Source organism: Chenopodium quinoa, unplaced genomic scaffold (assembly GCF_001683475.1).
Source record: "Chenopodium quinoa cultivar QQ74 unplaced genomic scaffold, ASM168347v1, whole genome shotgun sequence".
NCBI lineage: Eukaryota > Viridiplantae > Streptophyta > Magnoliopsida > Caryophyllales > Amaranthaceae > Chenopodium > Chenopodium quinoa.
The window spans coordinates 4,399,441-4,422,196 of NW_018744633.1; the positions used below are offsets into that span (position 1 = coordinate 4,399,441).

The 22,756-nt window shown below is 34.8% G+C and overlaps 3 protein-coding genes across 3 annotated transcripts; 1 reads left to right on the plus strand and 2 right to left on the minus strand.

Moving 5' to 3' along the window:
• Nucleotides 1-675: 675 nt before the first annotated feature.
• LOC110701162 (vesicle-associated membrane protein 721-like) lies at nucleotides 676-5,331 on the plus strand. Its single transcript, XM_021878749.1, has 5 exons — nucleotides 676-1,064; nucleotides 2,883-3,024; nucleotides 3,109-3,229; nucleotides 4,471-4,533; nucleotides 4,781-5,331. Exons 1-5 carry the CDS (start codon nucleotides 875-877, stop codon nucleotides 4,931-4,933), a joined length of 669 nt encoding a protein of 222 aa, XP_021734441.1. The 5' UTR covers nucleotides 676-874; the 3' UTR covers nucleotides 4,934-5,331.
• A 735-nt stretch (nucleotides 5,332-6,066) lies between these two features.
• LOC110701494 (small ubiquitin-related modifier 3-like) lies at nucleotides 6,067-6,372 on the minus strand. Its single transcript, XM_021879140.1, has one exon. The coding sequence runs from the start codon at nucleotides 6,370-6,372 to the stop codon at nucleotides 6,067-6,069; it is 306 nt and encodes a 101-aa protein (XP_021734832.1).
• Nucleotides 6,373-6,983: 611 nt separating this feature from the next.
• Nucleotides 6,984-9,582, minus strand: LOC110701163 (chloroplastic lipocalin-like). The gene is made up of 5 exons (XM_021878750.1): nucleotides 9,530-9,582; nucleotides 8,899-9,022; nucleotides 8,443-8,691; nucleotides 7,964-8,254; nucleotides 6,984-7,463 (listed from the first exon to the last, which is right to left on the minus strand). The coding sequence occupies exons 1-5, from the start codon at nucleotides 9,580-9,582 to the stop codon at nucleotides 7,185-7,187; spliced, it is 996 nt and encodes a 331-aa protein (XP_021734442.1). The 3' UTR covers nucleotides 6,984-7,184.
• Nucleotides 9,583-22,756: the final 13,174 nt, after the last annotated feature.

The following is a 22,756-nucleotide window of genomic DNA, read 5'->3' on the forward strand; positions in this document are numbered from 1 at the left end:
TCCGATGGAAGCCCCTTCAAAATTCAACAATGGAGGCTAGGGTTTTAGAGCCTCCCTATTTATATTATCAACCCATTTAGATTAGGAAAATGAAATATGGAATCTAAATAACCACTTGAATCTCATACTCGCATTATTTGAAAGGGAAGTAAATGTGTAAAAAAAAAAACAAAAAACAAAAAATTTGTTTCTAATACGATTAGCACATGTAGCTTCTAAGGGTGTGTATTTCAGCTCTATTCAGTTCAGCTCCAATTAATTCAATTCAGTTTAGTAAATGTGAACATGCTCTAAGTCTTCTACGTAATTGTGTAATACTCTCTCCTAAGCTTGTTTTTACCAATAATTTTTTTTTAAAAAAAAAAAAATTAAGTACAAGGTTATAGGTTCCAAGTTTGATGAACAAATTACAGATTTGAATTTAACATGACTCGTCAACAACTTATTGTCCCTCGACCCTCCCCACCAAAACGGCGCCGTTTGGACCCATAAATCAGAAAATGCCTTCTTTGCTTATCTCACTCCTCCCAATTACTGGGTTACTGGTAATAAAATTCCTTAATTTAAGATTTAAAAAAATTAATGTAAAAATGAATAAATAAATAATAAATAAATAAACATTTGAAAGAAATTAGATGCCTTCAAAACTCAAAAAGTCCCTAAAATAAAAAAATAAGGGTTTAAATTTCCAATCTCCTTCTCTCTCTCTTACCCTTTCCTTTCTCTCTAGTCTCAACCATCTTCTTCTTCAATCTCTGCAAATTTCTTGATTTCTCTCTCTAACTTCATCTATACCGTACTGGGTATTACGTTCCTCACTTTCTCTCTCTAAAAACATCAAAGATCCGTGTTAGATTGAGGAGAGAGAAAGAAAATGGGGCAACAAAATCTGATCTACAGTTTTGTAGCAAGAGGTACGGTGATTCTAGCAGAGTACACGGAGTTTACTGGTAATTTCACAGGCATCGCATCTCAATGTCTCCAGAAACTTCCAGCTACCAACAACAAGTTTACCTACAACTGCGATGGTCATACCTTCAACTTCCTCGTCTCCGATGGCTTCAGTATGTTTCCCTAATTCTCTTTCCTCTCTCCCCCTTTTTCTGGGTGTTGTGTTCGTTTTTATGTATGTTTGGTGTGATTATTTGAATTGGTTTTGATCTGTTGAGTTTTGGGGTTCTTAGTGTTGGATTTGAGCTGGATTCTTCTATTGCCGAGTTTTTGTAGAGGAAATCTGGGGTAATTCTATGGATTTTTCTTGTGGGTTTTGGATTTTCAGTGAAGGGTATGTGTTGGATTCTTCGATTTGGGAATATATGTTGTAAATCTGATGTATCTAGGGTTTTCTGGGTGTTTGTAGTTCTTTGTACCTTGAAGTTGCGATTGATCTATTGGATTTCAGATTTAGTTGTTGTCCAAAACAGAAGATTTTGCTGTTTGATCTAGTCATGGCCGACAATGTTTCATTTTAGAGCTGTGGTTCTTTTGATGAGGGCCTTCTTCTTATTTGAGGGGAGTTCAGATGGGAGATTCTGTGTCCAAGTAATTTGGGTATAGTTTGCTTGAGAAATTGGTTATCTAGATTTGATGCTGATTTTTGCTAAAATTGGGAGTTGAAGGTGTTTTTGATGTGAATTTTCATCTTACCCACTTAGTTATGTTGTTTTTGGAGTTTAGGCTTTAGTGGTGCTTAAACTAGAATTACGAAAATTGGTCGTATTTTGAGGGAGGAAAAGGTTGCTAGTTTGGGATTGTTTCATATGTGAATTTTGAACATAATGTCTTTTATGGCTAGAAGAAAATGATTTCGCTTGAATAACTTATTCATTGATATCAGCAATTTGTGCATGTGGTCTGAATGAGCTTGAGATGGCATTGTTTACGTAAGATTTTTTCGAGGATTAGTGGGAAGCTGGTATAAGAAGAAATGGATTGATTGTTAATCTTGTTGTCTTCAGTTTGTGGTGTGTGAGCTGCTGGATATATTTAGTGCATTCTAGTATTTTTGGGAAGTAAGCTGAAGTGTGACAACTTGACACTATAATTGTCAATTTGCTAGTCCCAGTGGCTACTAGATGTTACTATTATTTTAAAGGATTTAAAATATGTAGCTCTTGGGTTTCCTTATTAATAATTAGTTAGCCTTTTTACACTTCAAAAGGAATATTAGTGAATCTATTTCTAGCCAAAGCAAATGCTGTTAGTACTGCTTGTTTTCTGCAGTTAAGTATTTGCCGAGTATTGATTGAAACTTGTTTACAATATTGTTGGGAATCTGGTTCTTCCTGGATGAGACATGGGGTTGGGCGTTTAAATTTATTTGTTAGTCTGATAGACTTTTGGGAAGATACTGGGCTTCTTAAAGTTTTGCAATATTTTTTTTTGGGCTATGATTCAGTTGGTTTTGAGCTCTTGCTAATGCGTTAGGGTGGACTTATGAGAGATGTATTACAATGTGTTTTTGAAGTTGGTGTATGATAAATTCCCATCATTGCATGTGCTGGTCAAGAATATGAGTAGTTTTTGGGAGCTGTCTTGGTTGAATGAGTTTTAAGGATGGTGGAGAGCCTGTCCTAGAGCCTTTGAATGCTCATTCTTTCTGTCTGTAGATATGAATCAGTTAGCTAACTAAGCCAATAACGTGCAAGTTGAGCCAACTATCTTTTTGAAGGGGCTTCATATGCGTTTTACCCCTTGGACCCTCGCTTGTGATATGTGATATAGATCCATTGCATGTTTCAAATCTAGCTTTAGTTTTGTGTGTGTCTGTTTTTTTACGGGGCTTGGAATGTCACATTTACCGCTTCTTATCTAGTCTGCCCACATTATTGTACCTGTTACTCTGTTAGGGCCTGAATTCACCCATATTTTGGATGTTGCAGCTTTTTGTGTAGTTGCAGTTGAATCTGTTGGAAGGCAGATTCCAATGGCATTCTTGGAGCGAGTGAAGGATGATTTTAACAAAAGATATGGGGGTGGAAAAGCTGCTACTGCTCAAGCAAAAAGCTTGAACAAAGATTTTGGGTAGTTTTCTTGGTCATGAAATTTTCATCCATCTCCTGAATATTTGAACCTATGTACACATGCTAACATCTGTGTGTTCTTTAGGCCTAAGCTGAAGGAGCACATGCAATACTGTGTTGATCATCCAGAGGAGATGAACAAGCTTGCGAAGGTGCAGGCTCAGATATCAGAAGTCAAGGGAGTGATGATGGAAAATATTGAGAAGGTATAAGAATTTTACATGATTACTAACATATTAATGGCTGGTGGCAGTAATGGTTTGGGATAGGAACGAATTGTTCGAGTTTGTTTATCTTCATTGTAGTGCTGTTGCCTCTATACCCTGTCTAGAATAATGAAATAGAGATGAATGTAGTAAAACTGCTCTGCAAATCTTGTTATGTCACATGATTTAGTGTATGACATTTTAAATTGGACACGATTGATTAATCCCAGTTGATCAATTTTGATTCTGTGGAAGTATGGGGCTTTTTATACTCCACATTTATTTTCTAACTAGTTTAAGTCCCGTGCCATGCACGGTTATAATTAAATTTTAGAACAAATAAATAATAAATAGTGGTGTTAATTCAACAATAATTTATCCAAAAAAAATAGTTATAATAAAAATAACTTGAATTTTAGTTTAAACCAATTAGGGGTGGCAATTTGGGTCAGCAGGTCGAGTTCGAGTCAGATTTCGGTTTGCTTTCGTGTTATGCTTAGAAACTACAAAAAATAGTGTAAAACTTAATATAATTATGAAATATAAAATTTAGGTCAAATTATCCTTAGAAACCTTCAGTTCAAGGTTTTGATTGAGCCCCAAAAAAATATGTTTTATACTCAATCAAATAATTAGATTTAATTTTCCAATATATGTTATGTACGTTTGTATGAAGCATACTTTTGCTAGTGATTTTGTTTTTATAAACCTTATGTATAATTTTAAAATTTATACAAAGAATCTATGCTACCAAAATGAATTTTCTTTTTTAATTAAAATAATTTTTTTATCACATAATAAAAGTTGGAGAATTTTTTTTATATATGTAAAATTAATTTTTTTACTCGTATGCATTGTTAATCATGCATAAATTTGATATTTAATGGTGAATTGAAACTATATGTAGATAGTATTGTGAATATTGGAAATTTGAAAAGATTTTATACTACTTTTCACATTATTTCTGTTTTGTGAATGATATGGTTGATACGGTGTATATATTTACTATGTATACATAAATATTATATGATAAGAATATATAAGAATATAATAAAATATAATAATTAAATGAGGAAATAATTATATAATAAAATTAAAATATAATATAATAATTAAGGAAAAAAAATGAATGACATTATGCCAAGTGTCATTATAGGTTCGCTTTTAGTATAGGTTAATAGATATTTTAACTTTCGTTGCTTGAAACTTGAATGTTAATTATTGCTTTCCTTTTTGAACAGGTTCTAGATCGTGGTGAGAAGATAGAGCTTCTTGTTGACAAGACAGAAAATCTCCGTTCACAGGTTGGTGATAGTTGCTGTAAAAAATTATTGATCTTAACCCTTTCAATATAATGTCCTAAAAAGACATGTTGAAGCAACCATGCAACTACCCTTTAGCTAATGGGTTGTGAAGGGCTACTACCCTTTTGCTAATGGAGTGGGAAGTATACTGTAAATTGTTGATTGATGTCTTGAGTACATTCTTTGATATATCTTTATGTAGTTTTATGTTCATTGATGATTGTATTCCTTCGTGTATTTTCTGTAGGCACAAGATTTCAGGCAACAAGGAACACAGATGAGGAGGAAGATGTGGCTTCAGAACATGAAGATCAAGCTTATCGTGCTGGGTATCATCATTGCGCTGATCCTTATCATAGTGTTGTCAGTTTGTCATGGCTTCAATTGTGCAAAGAACTAGTTCACTAGTTCCCTTTATTACCGGGGGGGGGGGGGGGGGGAGGAGGGGTTTTTGGGGTGTTTTGGTCGGAAGCTTGGGTGAAATATATTTGCTATAGTCGGTCTCGAATACATCCGTTCCTAATGTTGATTTCCATCTTTATAATAGTCCAGACTTTTAACTGTTCTTGGTAGAATCTCGCATTTATTTGCTGGCGCTTTGGAATGTGAATGCTTGTATTCAGTTCCAAACTGTGGTGTGTATAGGTCTTAAGTATAAAACGGGAATTTCGTATCGTGGTAAATGTATGCCTTTTTTTTGTATTCAAAGCTGCGGGTGAAGCGCTGGTCTTATCTGTTGATTACGATTACGATTTTGGTTTAAAAATTCATATGGATGGACTTCAATTTTTCTCTTCATGATCACGGAATATCAATATTTGTTCACAGATTCAACAACTGCACAACTGTCTTTTAAAGACTTAGAGGACACTTTTTCTTCTTCTTAAATTTAATTATTTTTATTTAATGTTGTGATTGTTGAAAGTCAAAATACGGAGTATTGCTTTTTCATCTGTTGTATAAATTGGCGATTGATGTTCCCGTTTGCTTTGTTCTCACTTCTCATATTCGGCAGAATAGTCGCATAACTATAGTTTGTGTTTTCATTTAAACTTTCTGAAATGTTGCCAAGTACTCGGTATTATTTTGTGTTTTCTTTTAATTTGTTTATATTCGTCTAATGTTACACCACAGTAGTTAATGTATTGTCGTCCACTTTTAAGTTTTAACCATTTTCTGTCAAATAAAATAGTTAAATATTGATTTTTTTTTTTTCAAAAAAAAAAGATTAAAAGAACTACTTAAATTATCAATAAAACCTCACTTATGATTTATTAGTCACAAAGACATTTTGGGATATTTGAAGTTGTAACATGTAAAATAATAAACTTGGTGTTTTTCGGATATCAGAGAGCTTACGATAATACTCTTTAGCTTTTATTTATCCATTATCATTACCATAGCACGTCATGATTAAAGCAAATGTACAAAAGGGAAGATGAAAGCAAAGTAAAACAAGACAAACCAGCAAAATAGCTAAAAACAAGTCACTTCTTCATTCCCATAAACTTGAAAATACGTTGTAATCACATATCAGCCCCCAAACTTGTCAACCCAAGTATCAATGGTACATCCATTCTTCATCATAAGATCATCAGGAGTTTTAGCACCTGGAACCTCTGCTTTACCATAAACGAAACGAACAACTCCATATTCGAGACCAAGGCGGTCGCAGTAGACGAGTTTCATGTGATATAAAGGAAAGTCACGCTTCACTCTGTAGATAACATCATGATCATCCCCTGCTTGGACTTTCAAAGTCACAAGATTTTTTGCTGATTCAAGCTTGACTTTGGTGGCTGAGTCTTGATTGATGCGTTGGATTGGTGGCATTGCCATATTCTTGAGAGTATACTGAAGAGAATAAGTTGGTCTAATATATAGGGTTAGCTTGATTAAATGCTACTACCAAAGTATACAGATTACTAAGCTTTTATTATATATTTCCCATGCAATATGATTAATGAGTACTTGAGTAGTTAATACCGTCTTTAAAATTCCTAACGCTTCATCTTATACAGTCCAAATTCGTTTTGTTTATTTATTTATTTTATGGGAACTTTACGAAATTCTTGCTGATTACTTAAAAAGTAAAAACCCTTCAGTTACATGCTCTTTCAGTGTAGAACGAATTCAGCCATTTGGAAATAACAAAGTTTAATGACACCATTGCTTATCTTATCTATCCATTTCCAACTTAATGCCATTTTAATGTATTTATCGATTGTTCACGTGTGGCAAAACTTAAAAAATCCTTAACAATCCTAATTTTATTTGAGATCTCGTCTTTATGCACGAGATGTCGAGACCATATCACACTAGCTTATTGTTGGACACTACTCTTGAATGAAATTTTTTTATAAAAAACATATGTTGACACGTTAAATATGACTTTGACAATAGTATAGAATCAAACCTGTTTTAAAATAAGTTATTGTGAGACCATCTCATGCGAGAATTGTGATCTTTCTTCAAATAGAGGGTCCTATTTGGAATACACGCTCATCTTACAAATACCTGCTTGTACAAGCGTACAGGAACAATAATAGGCTGTCATTTGGAATTGTTAGACGTGATGAATGTTGGTGTGATTTTAACAAAACCACAATGCAAATATACATGCAAGAAGCATCATTACATGAGATTCACTACTACTTGAAGTAGAGCTCAAGAAGCTTCTTCAATGTCTCAAGTACACTTGAGAAGGGATTAAATGCTACAGAAGACTTTAATTCAAGATCAGGGAACTGATTGGTTAGAGCCTGTTGCATTCCAGATTGAGACATCATTGAAGCAAGTTGACTGTTCGACATAACTTGGCAATCTTGGGGAGTATCCTTGATTTTGTTTGGGTCATATCCGAAGTCTGCTAGGTAATTTTTGTACTTCTCAATGAACTCAGGTCCAGGATTAGGCGTTCTTGAGTAGATCTGTAAAATTCATAGCATATTCATCACAGATTCAATTTATACTAATGCATTGGGTATTGAGTTTGATTGAGTTGAAATATCAGCATCTTCACATGAAAAAAGAAGTGGCAACAGCTTAAACAAAAGAGCAGAAGTGTAAGTCTTGATTTCATAATTCAAACAACTCACATAACAGCAAGTTGTCTGAATTCATGAGTTTCACAAAGCAAAAGTGAAAATTAATAAAATCTACCAATGATGATAATGACAACAAAAAGAAAGCAAGCCAAATCAGCTAGACCGTTTAGATTAGTTTGGTTCTTCATAATTAATCAATATCTCAATGCTATTTTCAGATGGAGCTAAGACCATATTCCAATTTAATTTCAAATATTCGGTTTGTAAATTTAGACAGCGAAAAAGGCATTTGCTACATTCTGCCTCTGTACATCATTGAATAGATGACGTTCAAAGAAATAATGTGCAACAATAGAAGTTCAAAGAATAAGATTGCCAATTACCTGGACAAAACTTTTGTCTTTGGCCCCAGAGACAATAGCATAATTGTCATAATCAGTTGCAATCACATCATATGGCTCCTTGGGAATAAATGGCAAAGTAGGAAAACGCAGGTAGCACTTCTCTTTGATCATCTCTTGCTTCTCCAAAGCAGTTTCTTTCAGCTCCTTATCCTCCTCTGAGAGACACTGAACCTTTCCCCTTATACCGGTGATGTACCCATCAGGACCCCCGTGAACACAGAAAGTATCAACTTGAATTGCGGGTGCCTTCATATCAAATGTATATATTCCCTGGAATCAAGAAACATCTTATCACAACAGATATTAAAGAGCATTAAGATTTCTTACTGCTTCATATCAACATTCAAGAGCCACAAAGATATAGAACAACTTTGAGTAACTAGTAGCACCTCATGAAAGGCAGATTAAGCTTCTCATAGTCTACTTAATAAAACCATGAACCATCATTTTAAATTCACCTGGGTGCAATGACAGTCTTCCTGGCCTTGTCCAGCAAATCCGCGTTTAAGAGAGGCCACCTCGAACCATCTGCCAGAGTATCTAACAGGATCAAAGTTTTTAGCTGTCATACCTCTCATCATCATCATCATCACGTCCTTCCCATCTGCATTACTAGAGTTCTCATCAAGAGGGAATGGAACCGTACTGCTTGAGGCATCAGCAAGCAAGCCTATGCTATTTTGACGAGGAAGGTCTGCCCCATACACCTGTTAGCCCCAAAATACAAGTAGTTTTTACCAAAGCCAAATTCTGAACAAACCAATACCAATATCATTTTACTCAAACTTTTCAAGCTCATTCAAGAGTTCATGTTCATCCCATCTTATCATATGATAAATGCATAGTCCTATGCTACATTGTACTCATTTAAGTTCAATTGCGCAAATTAAACCAAATAGAATCAAGATACTAACCAAATTGGCTTGGGAGAAAAATATGCAAGAAGCTACCAACCCAGAGAATATATGTTTAGGAATGCCATTATCTGAAGCCGGGCGCTCAATGGTGCATCTTACAGCTAAATTCTTAGTCTTCCCCCTAAAAGCAAAGGAAAGTAATTCATGATTTCAGTATCTCTGTCATGAAGACTGTCCCTCCAAATATACAACTATGTCTCTTCTCAAAAGTCCCACTAATGATCAACTACAAGAAATCGAACTCGCTGCCATGACTATAATTCAGAAATAACATAATCTTCAACAGCATACAACCAACAAAACATTAAATGGGACATTTGAAGAATGAAAATTGAGCTTCAATCAACAAACACAACAGAAATTCCTAATGTACAAAGATACAATTCAAATACCCTGATGTTTATGAAAAATATTGAAATGCCCATTAACAATTAAAGAACAAAGAAAACACATTAACAAAAATGGCAGCAATATAGAGATGGGTATGATTTAAAATGAGCTAAAAGTGCAATCAATAGATAATTATACTATACCCAGATATAAAATCGGGAGAAAATAATTAAGAACATAAAATATGAAAAAATGAAATAAAAAGAGAAACATTTAGTGGGTAATTTGAGTAAATTACCTTGAGCGGGAATGAAGAACTGGAGAGGGTAAAGACGTTCGAATCACTTGCATTATTTTATTCTATACAATTTTGAGCATACCCAGAAAATGCAAAATATAAATAAATAAAATTTATGTAGTTGTGTAAATCTTGTTCTTGAAAAATCTGAGACTAATTGATACTCGAATTATCTCTGACCTTGAATTAATGGAGTGGGCAAAATGCCAAACTATACTCTTTCAAAGCTCTATGCTCTATCACTCTCGCTGAGACAAAAACGAAAAGAAATCTTCTATCTAGCGACTTCAGCACCTTCTACGCATCGTTTCTATCTAAAACGCATCGTTTTTTATTTTTTTCAAGAAATTGTTGTACTTTTTACATTGTACAAATTCAAATTTTAGATGAAAGGGTTAAAATAAGCTGCAAAGATTGTTAGTAATAAGAGCAGAAACTTGTAATAGCTAACAATTTCGGATTAATCAATTGGATGTTGGTGTAGTGAGATTGGGACTACACTCGTAAACTAATATATTGGAACTTCAGTTTCCAAACAACCTCCTAGTAACTTCACTATATTCCTGTGGTTTACTTGTGATGATATAACCACTTCATTGATAAAACCTCCTAACTGACTTTCATCAACCACTTCAGCCTTCTTTATAGCAACAATTTTTCCTTTGTAAACTATTCCTTGACCACTTTGTCCAACAATTTTGCTCTATCTAATTCGTCAGAAGTAAAAATCTTTAGTCTTGCTACAACACTTTCATCTGTTTTAACAGCAACCCACCATTCCGCTCGAAGTATACAGCCTTTTGCTTGATGATCCTTCTCCTTTTGATAACAGAAGAAAACCACCAACCAACAAGACAAAACTATTCTTCCAAAGGATATGCCTAATCCTTTAGTTCACAAAAACACAGATTAAAATTTATTACATTATTGCCTTTGCTACAAAACACAATATTTTTATACGTTTCTTAAAAAGGGGAGGGGGGGAAATGTGTCTCAATTGCACAAGGCCTCCATACTAGTGTGGACGGCCCTGGTACATGCATGCATAATTTCGTCGGGTGAAAAGATGATATATGAAAGCCACATATAAGGGTTATAATACACGAGATCGGAGCAATTTATGAGGTGTTCGAACCCAGTGTCGGAAATTCACAGAACACTACGGGATGCATCACAGGGTTATATAATATTGTTTCGATCCATATATGACCATTATTCGGCTACGTAAAGGCCCTGTGGAAGCTTATAGCCAATACAAGAGGCGTGTACAACAATAGTTAAATTGGATACTTAAAAGCAAATTGGATGGTTTCACCCATCCAAATGGACTCCTGGACAGTATTAGGGTCCATGGTAATCATCTCGGCAATTTTTATTTCCGGCCCAAAAAAAGTCAAAAATTGTCAAAATTGAAGGCTATTATCCACGTTTTTTGAGAAATTTTGGAGGTTTCGGGACCCGTTAACGAAAATTCTTGAGATGCTATGGGATACAACTCGGGGTCATATAATGACGTTTGGAACCGTATATGACCATTATATGTTGTCATAAATGTCCGTGGTGTAGCTTGATTTTATGAAATTAGTGCAAGTTGTAATCGGGTAAGTCGACTGTTTAAAGGCATATTGGATGGTTTTATCCACCCAAATGGGCTCCCGAAGTGTATTAGAGACCATGGTAAACATTTCGGCAATTTTTATTTTCGGGCAAAAAACGGTCAAAAAATTCCAAAATTGAATTTTTGAGGAATTTTGAAGGTTACGGGGCCCGGTGGCGAAAAGTGTTAATTGAGATCTTAGGGGATACATCTCAGGGTCATATAACGCCATTTGGAACCATATATAATCATATTATGTTGTCATAAATGTCCGTGGTAGGCTTGAGCTCACGAAATCGGTGCAAGTTGCGAACGGATAAATTGACCTTTTAAAGACATATTGGATGGTTGCATCCCCCCCCAAATAAACTCCCGGGGTGAATTAGGGTCCATGGTAAGCATCTCGGCAATTTTTATTTCTGGGTCAAATAAGTGGAAAATTGGCCAAAATTAAAGGCTATACAATATTTCGGGTTAGTTTTGATATTTTTTCAAAAAATGAATTGAAGGTGTTGGATGACTCTTAGGATCATATAAGTAGGTTTGAAACCATAAGACACCGATAAAAATGTGTCTCAATTGCAAAATGCCTCCGTAATAGTTGGGACGACCCTAGTACTTGGATGCATAATTTCGCCGAGTAAAAAATTGATATATGAAAGCCAAATATGAAGGGGAATAATACACGGGATCAGTCGATCAGAGCAATTTAAGAGGTGTCCGGACCCGGTGTCGGAAATTCACGGAACACTACGGTATGCATCACGGGGTTATATAATATTGTTTCGACCCACATATGACCATTATTCGGCTACGTAAATTAAAGGCCCCGTGGAAGCTTATAACCAATACAAGAGGCGTGTACGAAAATGGTTAAATTGGATGCTTAAAGACAAATTGGATGGTATCACCCACCCAAATGGACTCCCGAAGAGTATTATGATCCATGGTAATCATCTCGGCAATTTTTATTTCCGGCCCCAAAAAGTCAAAAATTGTCAAAATTATTGAAGGTTATTATTCATGTTTTTTGAGGAATTTTGGAGGTTTCGGGACCCGTTAACGGAAAGTCTTGAGATGCTATGGGATACAACTCGGAGTCATATAATGACGTTTGGAACCGTATGTGACCATTATATGTTATCATAAATGTCCGTGGTGTAGCTTTATTTTATGAAATCATTGTAAGTTGTAATCGGGTAAGTTGACTGTTTAAAGGCATATTGGATGATTTTATCCACCCATATGAAATCTCGGAGAGTATTAGAGAACATGGTAAACATCTCGGCAATTTTTATTTTCGAGCAAAAAACGGTCAAAAAATTCCAAAATTGAAGGCTATTATCCAAGCTTTTTGAGGAATTTTAATTTAAAGGTTACGAGGCCCGGTGACGAAAAGTGTTGAGATCTTAGGGGATATATCTCTGGGTCATATAATGCCATTTGGAACTATATATGACCACTATATGTTGTCATAAATGTCCGTGGTAGGCTTGATTTCACGAAATCGGTGCAAAATGCGAACGGATAAATTAATCGTTTAAAGGCATATTGGATGGTTGCATCCCTCCCCCCTCCAAATAAACTCCCGGGGTGAATTAGGGTATATGGTAAGCATCTCGGCAATTTTTATTTTTGGGTCAAAATAAGTGGAAAATTGGCCAAAATTGAAGGCTATACACGATTTCAGGTTAGTTTTGATATTTTTTTCAAAAAATGAACTAAAGGTGTTGGATGACTCCTAGGGTCATATAAGGAGGTTTGAAACCATAAGACACTGATAAAAATGTATCTCAATTACACAATGCCTCCGTAATAGTTGGGACAACCCTAGCACTTGGATGCATAATTTCGCCGGGTAAAAAAATGATATATGAAAGCCAAATATGAAGGGGTATAATACACGGGATCGGTCGATCAGAGCAATTTAGGAGGTGTCCGGACCTGGTGTCGGAAATTCACGGAACACTACGGTATGCATCACGGGGTTATATAATATTTTTTCGACCTATATATGACCATATTCGGCTACGTAAAGGCCCCGTGGAAGCTTATAGCCAATACAAGAGGCGTGTACGAAAATGGTTAAATTGGATGCTTAAAGACAAATTGGATGGTTTCACCCACCCAAATGGACTCCCGGAGAGTATTAGGGTCCATGGTAATCATCTCGGCAATTTTTATTTCCGGCCCAAAAAAGTAAAAAATTAATCCACGTTTTTTGAGAAATTTTGGAGGTTTTGGGACCCGTTAACGGAAAGTCTTGAGATGCTATGGGATAAAACTCGGGGTCATATAATGACGTTTGGAACCGTATATGACCATTATATGTTGTCATAAATGTCCGTGGTGTAGCTTGATTTTATGAAATTAGTGCAAGTTGTAATCGGGTAAGTCGACTGTTTAAAGGCATATTGTAGACACCCATTTGTGTCTCCCCAAAACCAAACTCGATGATGAGTACCTTTTACTTCGAATCATAATCGAATGAAGTGAAAGTGTGGAAAGTCTAGTGTTGCGGATAATTTTAATTTCTTTTCTTTTCTCCCTGTTTTTGAAAACCTATTTTTAGAAAACAGCCAATCCAGTTTGGTTAGTTCATAATATGGGTCCAATAGTAGTGTAGTTGGATGGGGTTTGAAAAGAGCTTTCCAACGATATATTATAAGCCCGATTCCGATGAATATTGAGGAAATTATGGTCAAATTACTAAACTGGGCCCGGTTTGAGCATTATATGCGGCCCAATGATCTAGGGGAGGGCCTAATATGGATTTATCATTCCTAATGCAATTAGGAATGGTTAAAGTCTTCTAGATTCTTCTAAAAGGTTCTTTTCATTCCTAATTCAATTAGCATTGATAAATTGACTTTTGTTGACTTTTTAGAGTTTTAATCAGAATAAAAGAATGTTTTTGAGGAAAATACGATTTTATCCTCTTCTACGGTTAATTTCTATCTGATTTTAGAAAACGCGTCAAAAACCTGATTAGCGCCTGACGCTAAGCTTGGCGCCTGGCGCTAGCATTAACGTCAGGCGCTAACTCTGTTTTTTCACGTCAGAACTCTAGTTCGATTTTCTATCTTTTTGGCTGATTTTCTCTATAAATAGCCTCCTAAAAACTCCGTTTTCATTCATCTACAATCATCAACTCTCTAGTTTTTTTTAATTTTTTTCTTCTCTAAGCTAAAGCTTCTCTCTCTCTCTTTTCTAAACCTACCCTCTTTTTACAAAATTCCGCATTCACGAGACCTAGATACACCTAGCATAATTCAAAGTTGCCTTCGCCCTAGACGTGAAAGGTTTTAATTTCTGAGGGTTTGGTCCCAAATCTCTCTTTCAATTATTTAATTTAATTGTTTTGTTTTTATTATTTTCCTTGAAGTTACTAACGTGTGTATTTTGTTATTAGAAAGAGGTACGAGGCATCCAAGTAAGTGCTTTAATGGTTTTTATTGATATTATGATATAGAAATCATGCTAGGTTGTTATTATGATTCCTAGTTGACAGGGTAAAGTTGTATCCCCTAATCAAAAGTAATTCCTAAGTCCTCTAACTAAAGTAGATAGGGAAGTAGGGTCGAACTCCACAGGGAAACAGATCTTTTCACTCCTAATTAATTAATATAGTCTAAATTATCAAAGTAACCAATATTTTTAGGAATAAATTCTATACTACGAAGAATAAGTTTAGGGAGGAAAGAAATAATAATAAGGAAGCCAAGGGTCACAGGTTCACCAACAATTAATATTCCGGGATAGAACGAAGTAACTAATAATTAACAATGCACAAATAACATGATTAACAGGCTCTTGCAATTTACTAATCAACATAGATCCAACAAGCTCTCGCAATTTACTAGATCTAAGTTCCTATTGAAAATAGCCTTTAATATTAAATCAACATCTGCTCGATTCATCAATTCAATATTGCTAAACATTCATAATCAAATTACATCTGCTCGATTCATAATCTAATTGCAAAGAATTAAAACAATTCAATAAGAAATTATCATGCAATATCAATAATCAATAATAACAAACTATCCCTTCATATTAATTATGGATCCCCATAAACCCTAGAATGAAATTACTCACGCATCATCATAACTAAACTAATCAAATAAAGGAATAATCAAAGAAGCAAGTAAAATAGCTGAAATTAAAAGAGAAGAAATTGTTACCAAAAAGAAAACTGGAATTAATGGAATAATTAAGAACAAAAGTTGAGAGAGAATTTAAGAGAGAGAAAAATACTAAGTAGAGAGAGAAAGTCTAAGAAAGAAGGTAATCTAAAAATTCCGTACCAAATCGTCCTTAAATGTTTACTAAAACAAGATTTAAAACTAAACTTAATCAGGTCTTCTAAAAAAGCGCGCCTGATCGGGCGCGCCTTTTTCTTCGCGTTCTTCCCAAGCAGCATCGCCCGATCGTGCTAGATGCTCGCACGATCGGGCGCGCCTTAGCACGCACAACACAAAAGTCTTGTCGCGCCCGATCGTGCTAGAGGTTGCCCGATCGGGCGGTTGCTTCTCCTTGTGCTTGGACTTCGATTGGGCTAGATTTCTCGGCCCAATTCGGATTTCCTCTCGGGTCTTGAATACTTGGTCCAAATGCCTCGGGATCCCAATTACCGAGCCTTTAATCACCGGCTCTCACCGATCCTGGGCTCCAAAAGTGGTCGTGTCCTTCTAGCTTCCGCAGTTGATCCATAAAGCCCGGGAAAATGCTCCAAGAGTGCAATTTCCTGTAAAATACAACTAAAACTACGAAAACACTAGAACATACAAATTAGTAATAAAATTGGCTCAAAAGAGCCAAAAACACTACTAATAACGACCAAGGGACGGGGGTAAAATACTATATAAAATGGACATATCACTAGTGTTATGTTAGGGCGTTTTGATCTTCCTAGTATCATGTTTAGGGTAACTTTAATATCAAATATGACAATTGTGATTCCTGCAATGTTTTCTATTTTCTTTCCTAATATTCATGTTAGTATCATGTTAGGGCTATAACTTTGATTCTTATTGTTTAGTGACATGCTAGGGTTTGTTATTAATCTTGTTGATATCATGCCTAGGATCTTGCTATTATTATGCTTTATTTTTAACATGAACATGATTATGAATATTATTATTATTTATGATTATTATTATTGTTGCTTGATATTTATTGTTATTGCTTGATCACACCTTTTATGCATGTTTAAAGGGAAGTACTTGTAATCATGCTTAATAAGATTATTAATAATCTTGTTATGGTTAATATGATTATAATTCAAGTGATCGCCAATAATAGTTTTATTTGTGCATTAATATTCAACCAACATAGATAAACAGGTTTAGGGTTAACCTAATGATTGCATGTTAGTCAGAAAGCACACATGAATACGATCAGAATAAGGTAGAGGCCTATTATTAGGGCAAGTTCAATCTCTTTTAGGTTGGATTTGTACCTTCATCCCCGAACTACCAGTCATGGTTCCAGACCTATTAGAGTTGACGATCTCCTGGATCGTTAAGGGGTGTAACCTTCACCTCGTGAACGGTTTACAAGTTCCTCAAACTTGTTAGCGACTCTTTTGCTCTAGCTTCTTTCCCTTTGGATGCCACCGTATTTTAGTGTATGATCACAGTGGGGTTCAAGTTTGGGATAATGCTTGAAATATTCCCTACACATATTGGATGGTTTTATCCACCCAAATGGGCTCCTGAAGTGTATTAGAGACCATAATAAACATCTCGAAAATTTTTATTTTCGGGCAAAAAACGGTCAAAAAATTCCAAAATTGAAGGCTATTATCCACGCTTTTTGAGGAATTTTGAAGGTTACGGGGCCCGGTGGCGAAAAGTGTTGAGATCTTAGGGGATACATCTCAGGGTCATATAATGTCGTTTGGAACCATATATGACCATATTATGTTGTCATAAATGTCCGTGGTAGGCTTGATTTCACGAAATCGGTGCAAGTTGCGAACGGATAAATTGACCTTTTAAAGGCAAATTGGATGGTTGCATCCCCCCCCCCCAAATAAACTCCCGGGGTGAATTAAGTTCCATGTTAAGAAATTCGGCAATTTTTATTTCTGCGTCAAAATAAGTGGGAAATTGGCCAAAATTAAAGGCTATACACGATTTCGGGTTAGTTTTGATATTTTTTTGAAACATGAACTGAAGGTGTTGGATGACTCCTAGGGTCATATAAGGAGGTTTGAAACCATAAGACACTGATAAAAATGTATCTCAATTTCACAAGGCCTCCGTAATAGTTGGGACGGCCATGGTATTTGGATGCATTATTTCGCCGGGTGAAAAAATGATATATGAAAGCCAAATATGAAGGGGTATAATACATGGGATCGGTCGATCAGAGCAATTTAGGAGGTGTTCGGACCCGGTGTCGGAAATTCACGGAACACTACGGTATGCATCACGGGGTTATATAATATTGTTTCGACCTATATATGACCATATTCGGCTACGTAAAGGCCCCGTGGAAGCTTATAGCCAATACAAGATGCGTGTACGAAAATGGTTAAATTGGATGCTTAAAGACAAATTGGATGGTTTCACCCACCTAAATGGACTCCCGAAGAGTATTAGGGTCCATGGTAATCATCTCGGCAATTTTTATTTCCGGCCCAAAAAAGTAAAAAATTGTCAAAATTGAAGGCTATTATCCACATTTTTTAAGGAATTTTGGAGGTTTCGGGACCCGTTATTTAACGGAAAGTCTTGAGATGCTATGCGATACAACTCAGGGTCATATAATGACGTTTAGAACCGTATATGACCATTATATGTTGTCATAAATGTCCGTGGTGTAGCTTGATTTTATGAAATTAGTGCAAGTTGTAATCGGGTAAGTCGACTATTTAAAGGCATATTGGATGATTTTATCCACCCAAATGGGCTCCCGAAGTGTATTAGAGACCATGGTAAACATATTGGCAATTTTTATTTTCGAGCAAAAGACGTTCAAAAAATTCTAAAATTGAAGGCTATTATCCACGCTTTTTGAGGAATTTTGAAGGTTACGGGCCCGGTGGCGAAAAGTGTTGAGATCTTAGGGGATATATCTCAGGGTCATATAATGCCGTTTGGAACCATATATGACCATATTATGTTGTCATAAATGTCCGTGGTAGGCTTGATTTCACGAAATCGGTGCAAGTTGCGAACGGATAAATTTACATTTTAAAGGCATATTGGATGGTTGTATCCCCCCCCCAAAAAAAAAAAAAAAAAAAAAACTCCCGGGGTGAATTAGGGTCCATGTTAAGCATCTCGTCAATTTTTATTTCTGGGTCAAAATAAGTGGAATCTCGTCAATTGAAGGCTATACACGATTTCGGGTTAGTTTTGATATTTTTTCAAAAAATGAATTGAAGGTGTTGGATGACTCCTAGGGTCATATAAAGAGGTTTGAAACCATAAGACACCGATAAAAATGTATCTCAATTGCAAAAAGCCTCCGTAATAGTTGGGACGGCCATAGTACTTGGATGCATAATTTCGTCGAGTAAAAAATGATATATGAAAGCCAAATATGAAGGGGTATAATACACGGGATCGGTCGATCAGAGAAATTTAGGAGGTGTCCGGACCCGGTGTCGGTAATTCACATAACACTACGGTATGCATCACGGGGTTATATAATATTGTTTCGATCCATATATGACCATTATTCGGCTACGTAAAGGCCCCGTGGAAGCTTATAGCCAATACATGAGGCGTGTACGAAAATGGTTAAATTGAATGCTTAAAGACAAATTGGATGGTTTCACCCACCTAAATGGACTCCCGAAGAGTATTAGGGTCCATGGTAATCATCTCGACAATTTTTATTTCCGGTCCAAAAAAAGTAAAAAATTGTCAAAATTGAAGGCTATTATCCACGTTTTTTGAGGAATTTTGGAGATTTTGGGACCCGTTAATGGAAAGTCTTGAGATGCTATGGGATACAACTCAGAGTCATATAATGACGTTTGGAACCGTATGTGACCATTATATGTTGTCATAAATGTCCGTGGTGTAGCTTTATTTTATGAAATCAGTGCTAGTTGTAATCAGGTAATTTGACTGTTTAAAGGCATATTGGATGGTTTTATCCTCCCAAATGGACTCCCGGAGGGTATTCGAGACCATGGTAAACATCTCGGCAATTTTTATTTTCAGGCAAAAAAGGGTCAAAAAATTCCAAAATTGAAGGCTATTATCCACGCTTTTTGAGGAATTTTAATTTAAAGGTTACGAGGCCCGGTGACGAAAAGTGTTGAGATCTTAGGGGATATATCTCTGGGTCATATAATGCCATTTGGAACTATATATGACCACTATATGTTGTCATAAATGTCCGTGGTAGGCTTGATTTCACAAAATCGGTGCAAAATGCGAACGGATAAATTTGGGGTCCATGCTAACCATCTCGACAATTTTTATTTTCATGTCAAAATAAGTGAAAATTTGGCCAAAATTGTATATACACGATTTCGGGTTAGTTTTTAACATTTTTTCGAAAAATGAACTGAATGTGTTGGATGACTCCTGGGGTCATATGAGGAGGTTTGAAATCATAAGACACCGATAAAGATGTCTATAAAGTACCAAGAATGAGTTTTGGCTTTATTTTGAAATTCATGAAATATAGTGAAGTTATATAAGTGTAATAATGTGATGTGACTTGACTATAATGATGTCATATAAATATATTGAAGTGATGTCATATAAATATAATGATATCATGAGATTATATATGAAATTATTTCGGATTAACCAATTGGATGTTGGTGTAGTGGTGATTGAGACTACACTTGATAGGAAGGGCATGTGTTCGATCCCCAGCAACAACAATTGGGAGAGGGGACTAGACCTAACCACCCAGAACTGATCCCGAATCCGGATTAGTCCAAAGGGTGAATCGGGTGGAACACAGAAAAAAAAAGGGGGGGGATTAAAATGGCTAATAATGTCATCAAATAAGATAACAAGTAAACTATACTTTTCCATTGGTTTTATCTATCTACTTACTTTTTAGAAAAGCATTTACTTTGTATTTAAGTTAAGGACTAAAGTAGACAAATCCTCCAAAGTAATTTCCTCTCTTTAAGCCTACCAAAGAGGGCCAACATTACTCACATATAGCTCAAAATAGCTAAAGAGTACGTAATTTGCAATATTCCAAAGGGTAAATTAGTCGAGGTGCATTTTGCTCACAATTTGTGGACAAGGCTTAATTCACCAGCAGCAGAAACAACAACAAATTTCCATTCTTTAGGGCTCTGAGACTATGTGATTCAGAGTTTATAGTGGTCTTCTTCTCCAGTGAAGAAACTGAACAAAGTATCTATGTCGTCTCACCTATCACACCGGCTGTCATCAACTTGATAATCAAATGCATAGAGAGCTCGTGAATCAAATTCATTTCAATATACAGATGACGCTGAAATGATCTTAGGCTTTCAAACTTCAGTGAGTTCCAGAAATGAGAAGGTAACTCTCAATTCTTAGAGTAAAGCACCTGATTCCAAACAAAAATGATGCTCATTCCATTAATGAATCTGGCACATCAACCCATCTTATAAAATGAGATAGATTTCATGTCACCTAAAGGATCACTAAAATAAAAATAATAACTAGGAATACACAGATTACACACTAAAAAAAGAATATACTCAAGAAAGACCTTATTAGATTTTATAAAGTTTCAGCTTCAAACATAAACCACATCAATTGTTACTTATATAAACTTCTTTTTTGCAGACATATTGCACTATGTTTTTATGCATGATAAGAAATAAGACATCCAGCAACCAAACATAAAAATTGTTACGATATGTTCTCTGCCTCTCTTCCAATAAATTGTCAATTTTCTTCGCAGCAACCGCTCCTGTAAGGCTTTAGATGCATTACTGACTTAAGTCAGGATATGCTTGATGAAGTTCTGTATACGCCTTAATATAATGAAATGCTAGCAAATGACGCAGATGATTATTTAAAATTTACGTTTTCATCACCAATGTAATCATAATTACAAGTTTACAAAGTTGCATCTGAAGAATAAAAAATGAGGAAAGAATAAGACAAACTTTGTAATCATAATTACAAGTTTACAATTACACTGGAATTAAGGAGGAAAGAATAAGACAAATAACAATAATGAATTATTTTAATGGGAAATACAAAACATTAAATGATGTCTTTAAATAAAACAAAGATAAATTATTGATTAATGATGTCATGCTATCAATCCTTTGAAAAAAAAAGGACCAATAACACGCTTCTAATTGAAAATTAAGAACCAATCATATTTATTAGCTTAGTTATGGGAAGTACAAACTTGAGAAAATAAGAGTGAGGTTATGATAGTAAGAGTGAGAAATTAAAACATTAAATATACAACAAAAAAAGAGAAATGTAATTTTGAAATACCCAAAATAGAAACCAGGAATGTAATTTAGGGATGGAGGGAGTACGTATCTATTATATTATGTATTGTTATTGTGTACACAACCAAAAACATACGTGTTTCAAAAAAAAAAAAAAAAAAAAAACAATACCAAAAATATAAAACTTCCTCGTTTAATTTTTTTTTTATTAAGAATGTATGCTTGTAACGCATTTACACGTGTACATATTTTTGGCATGCGAATAGAGCCGAGAAAACATTGATTAGAAAAGATAAACTGATGTACATAAAATTTAAAACTTAACATCAATAAATTCTTATCGTTGTTTAAAAAAAAATTGTTGGTTTACATAGTGTAATATCTTCCTTATTAGAATGCATGACAAATTGTTAAATGATTCCATTTTATACCTAAAGTTGTATCCCCTAAAACTTGCATTAAATCCTAAACGTCCACTAGAAAAATACAAATACTCATCATGTACTAATTGGCCATTGACCAAATTGGTAAATAAAAAAGACCCCTAGCGACAATTTGGTAAAAAAACTTAATCCGACGACAATTTGGTAAAAAAAACCTAACCATATACGACAATTTAGTAAAAACAATAAACTCCGGCGACATTTAGACCAAAAAATCTATTTTTTTCCGACAAACTCTTTAAAAACCATAATTTAATTTGTTTTTGTGATTTTAAATTTATTTTTCCTTTTATAAATTTTGAATACCTATGCCATTTCCTTTTCATTTTGCAAAATCTTGATACCAAATTTATTTCCTACCCCTTTTTAAAAACATTTCTTTAATAGGAGGTATGAAACTTAAGTGAACATTAATACTAAACATGTAATTTCTTGAAAATGTTATTTCTATAAAAAAAAAAAAAGGATTGATAAATAACCACGAAAAACGAACTAAATTAAGTGTTCACGAGTAATTTGTTGGAAATTTTTGTATTTTTTGGATAAAATGTCGCATGAGATAATTTTATTTACCAAGTTGTCGCTTAGGGTTAATTTTTTTACCAAATTGTCGCCGGAATTATTTTTTTTACCAAATTGTCATTAAGGGTCTTTTTTATTTACCAATTTGGTCAATTGGCTTGTACTAATTCAATTGAAAAATACCAAACGATATTAAAGAAAAGAAAGGAAATAATTTATTTATTGAATGCACCCTATATACATGCATATATATATATATATATATATATATA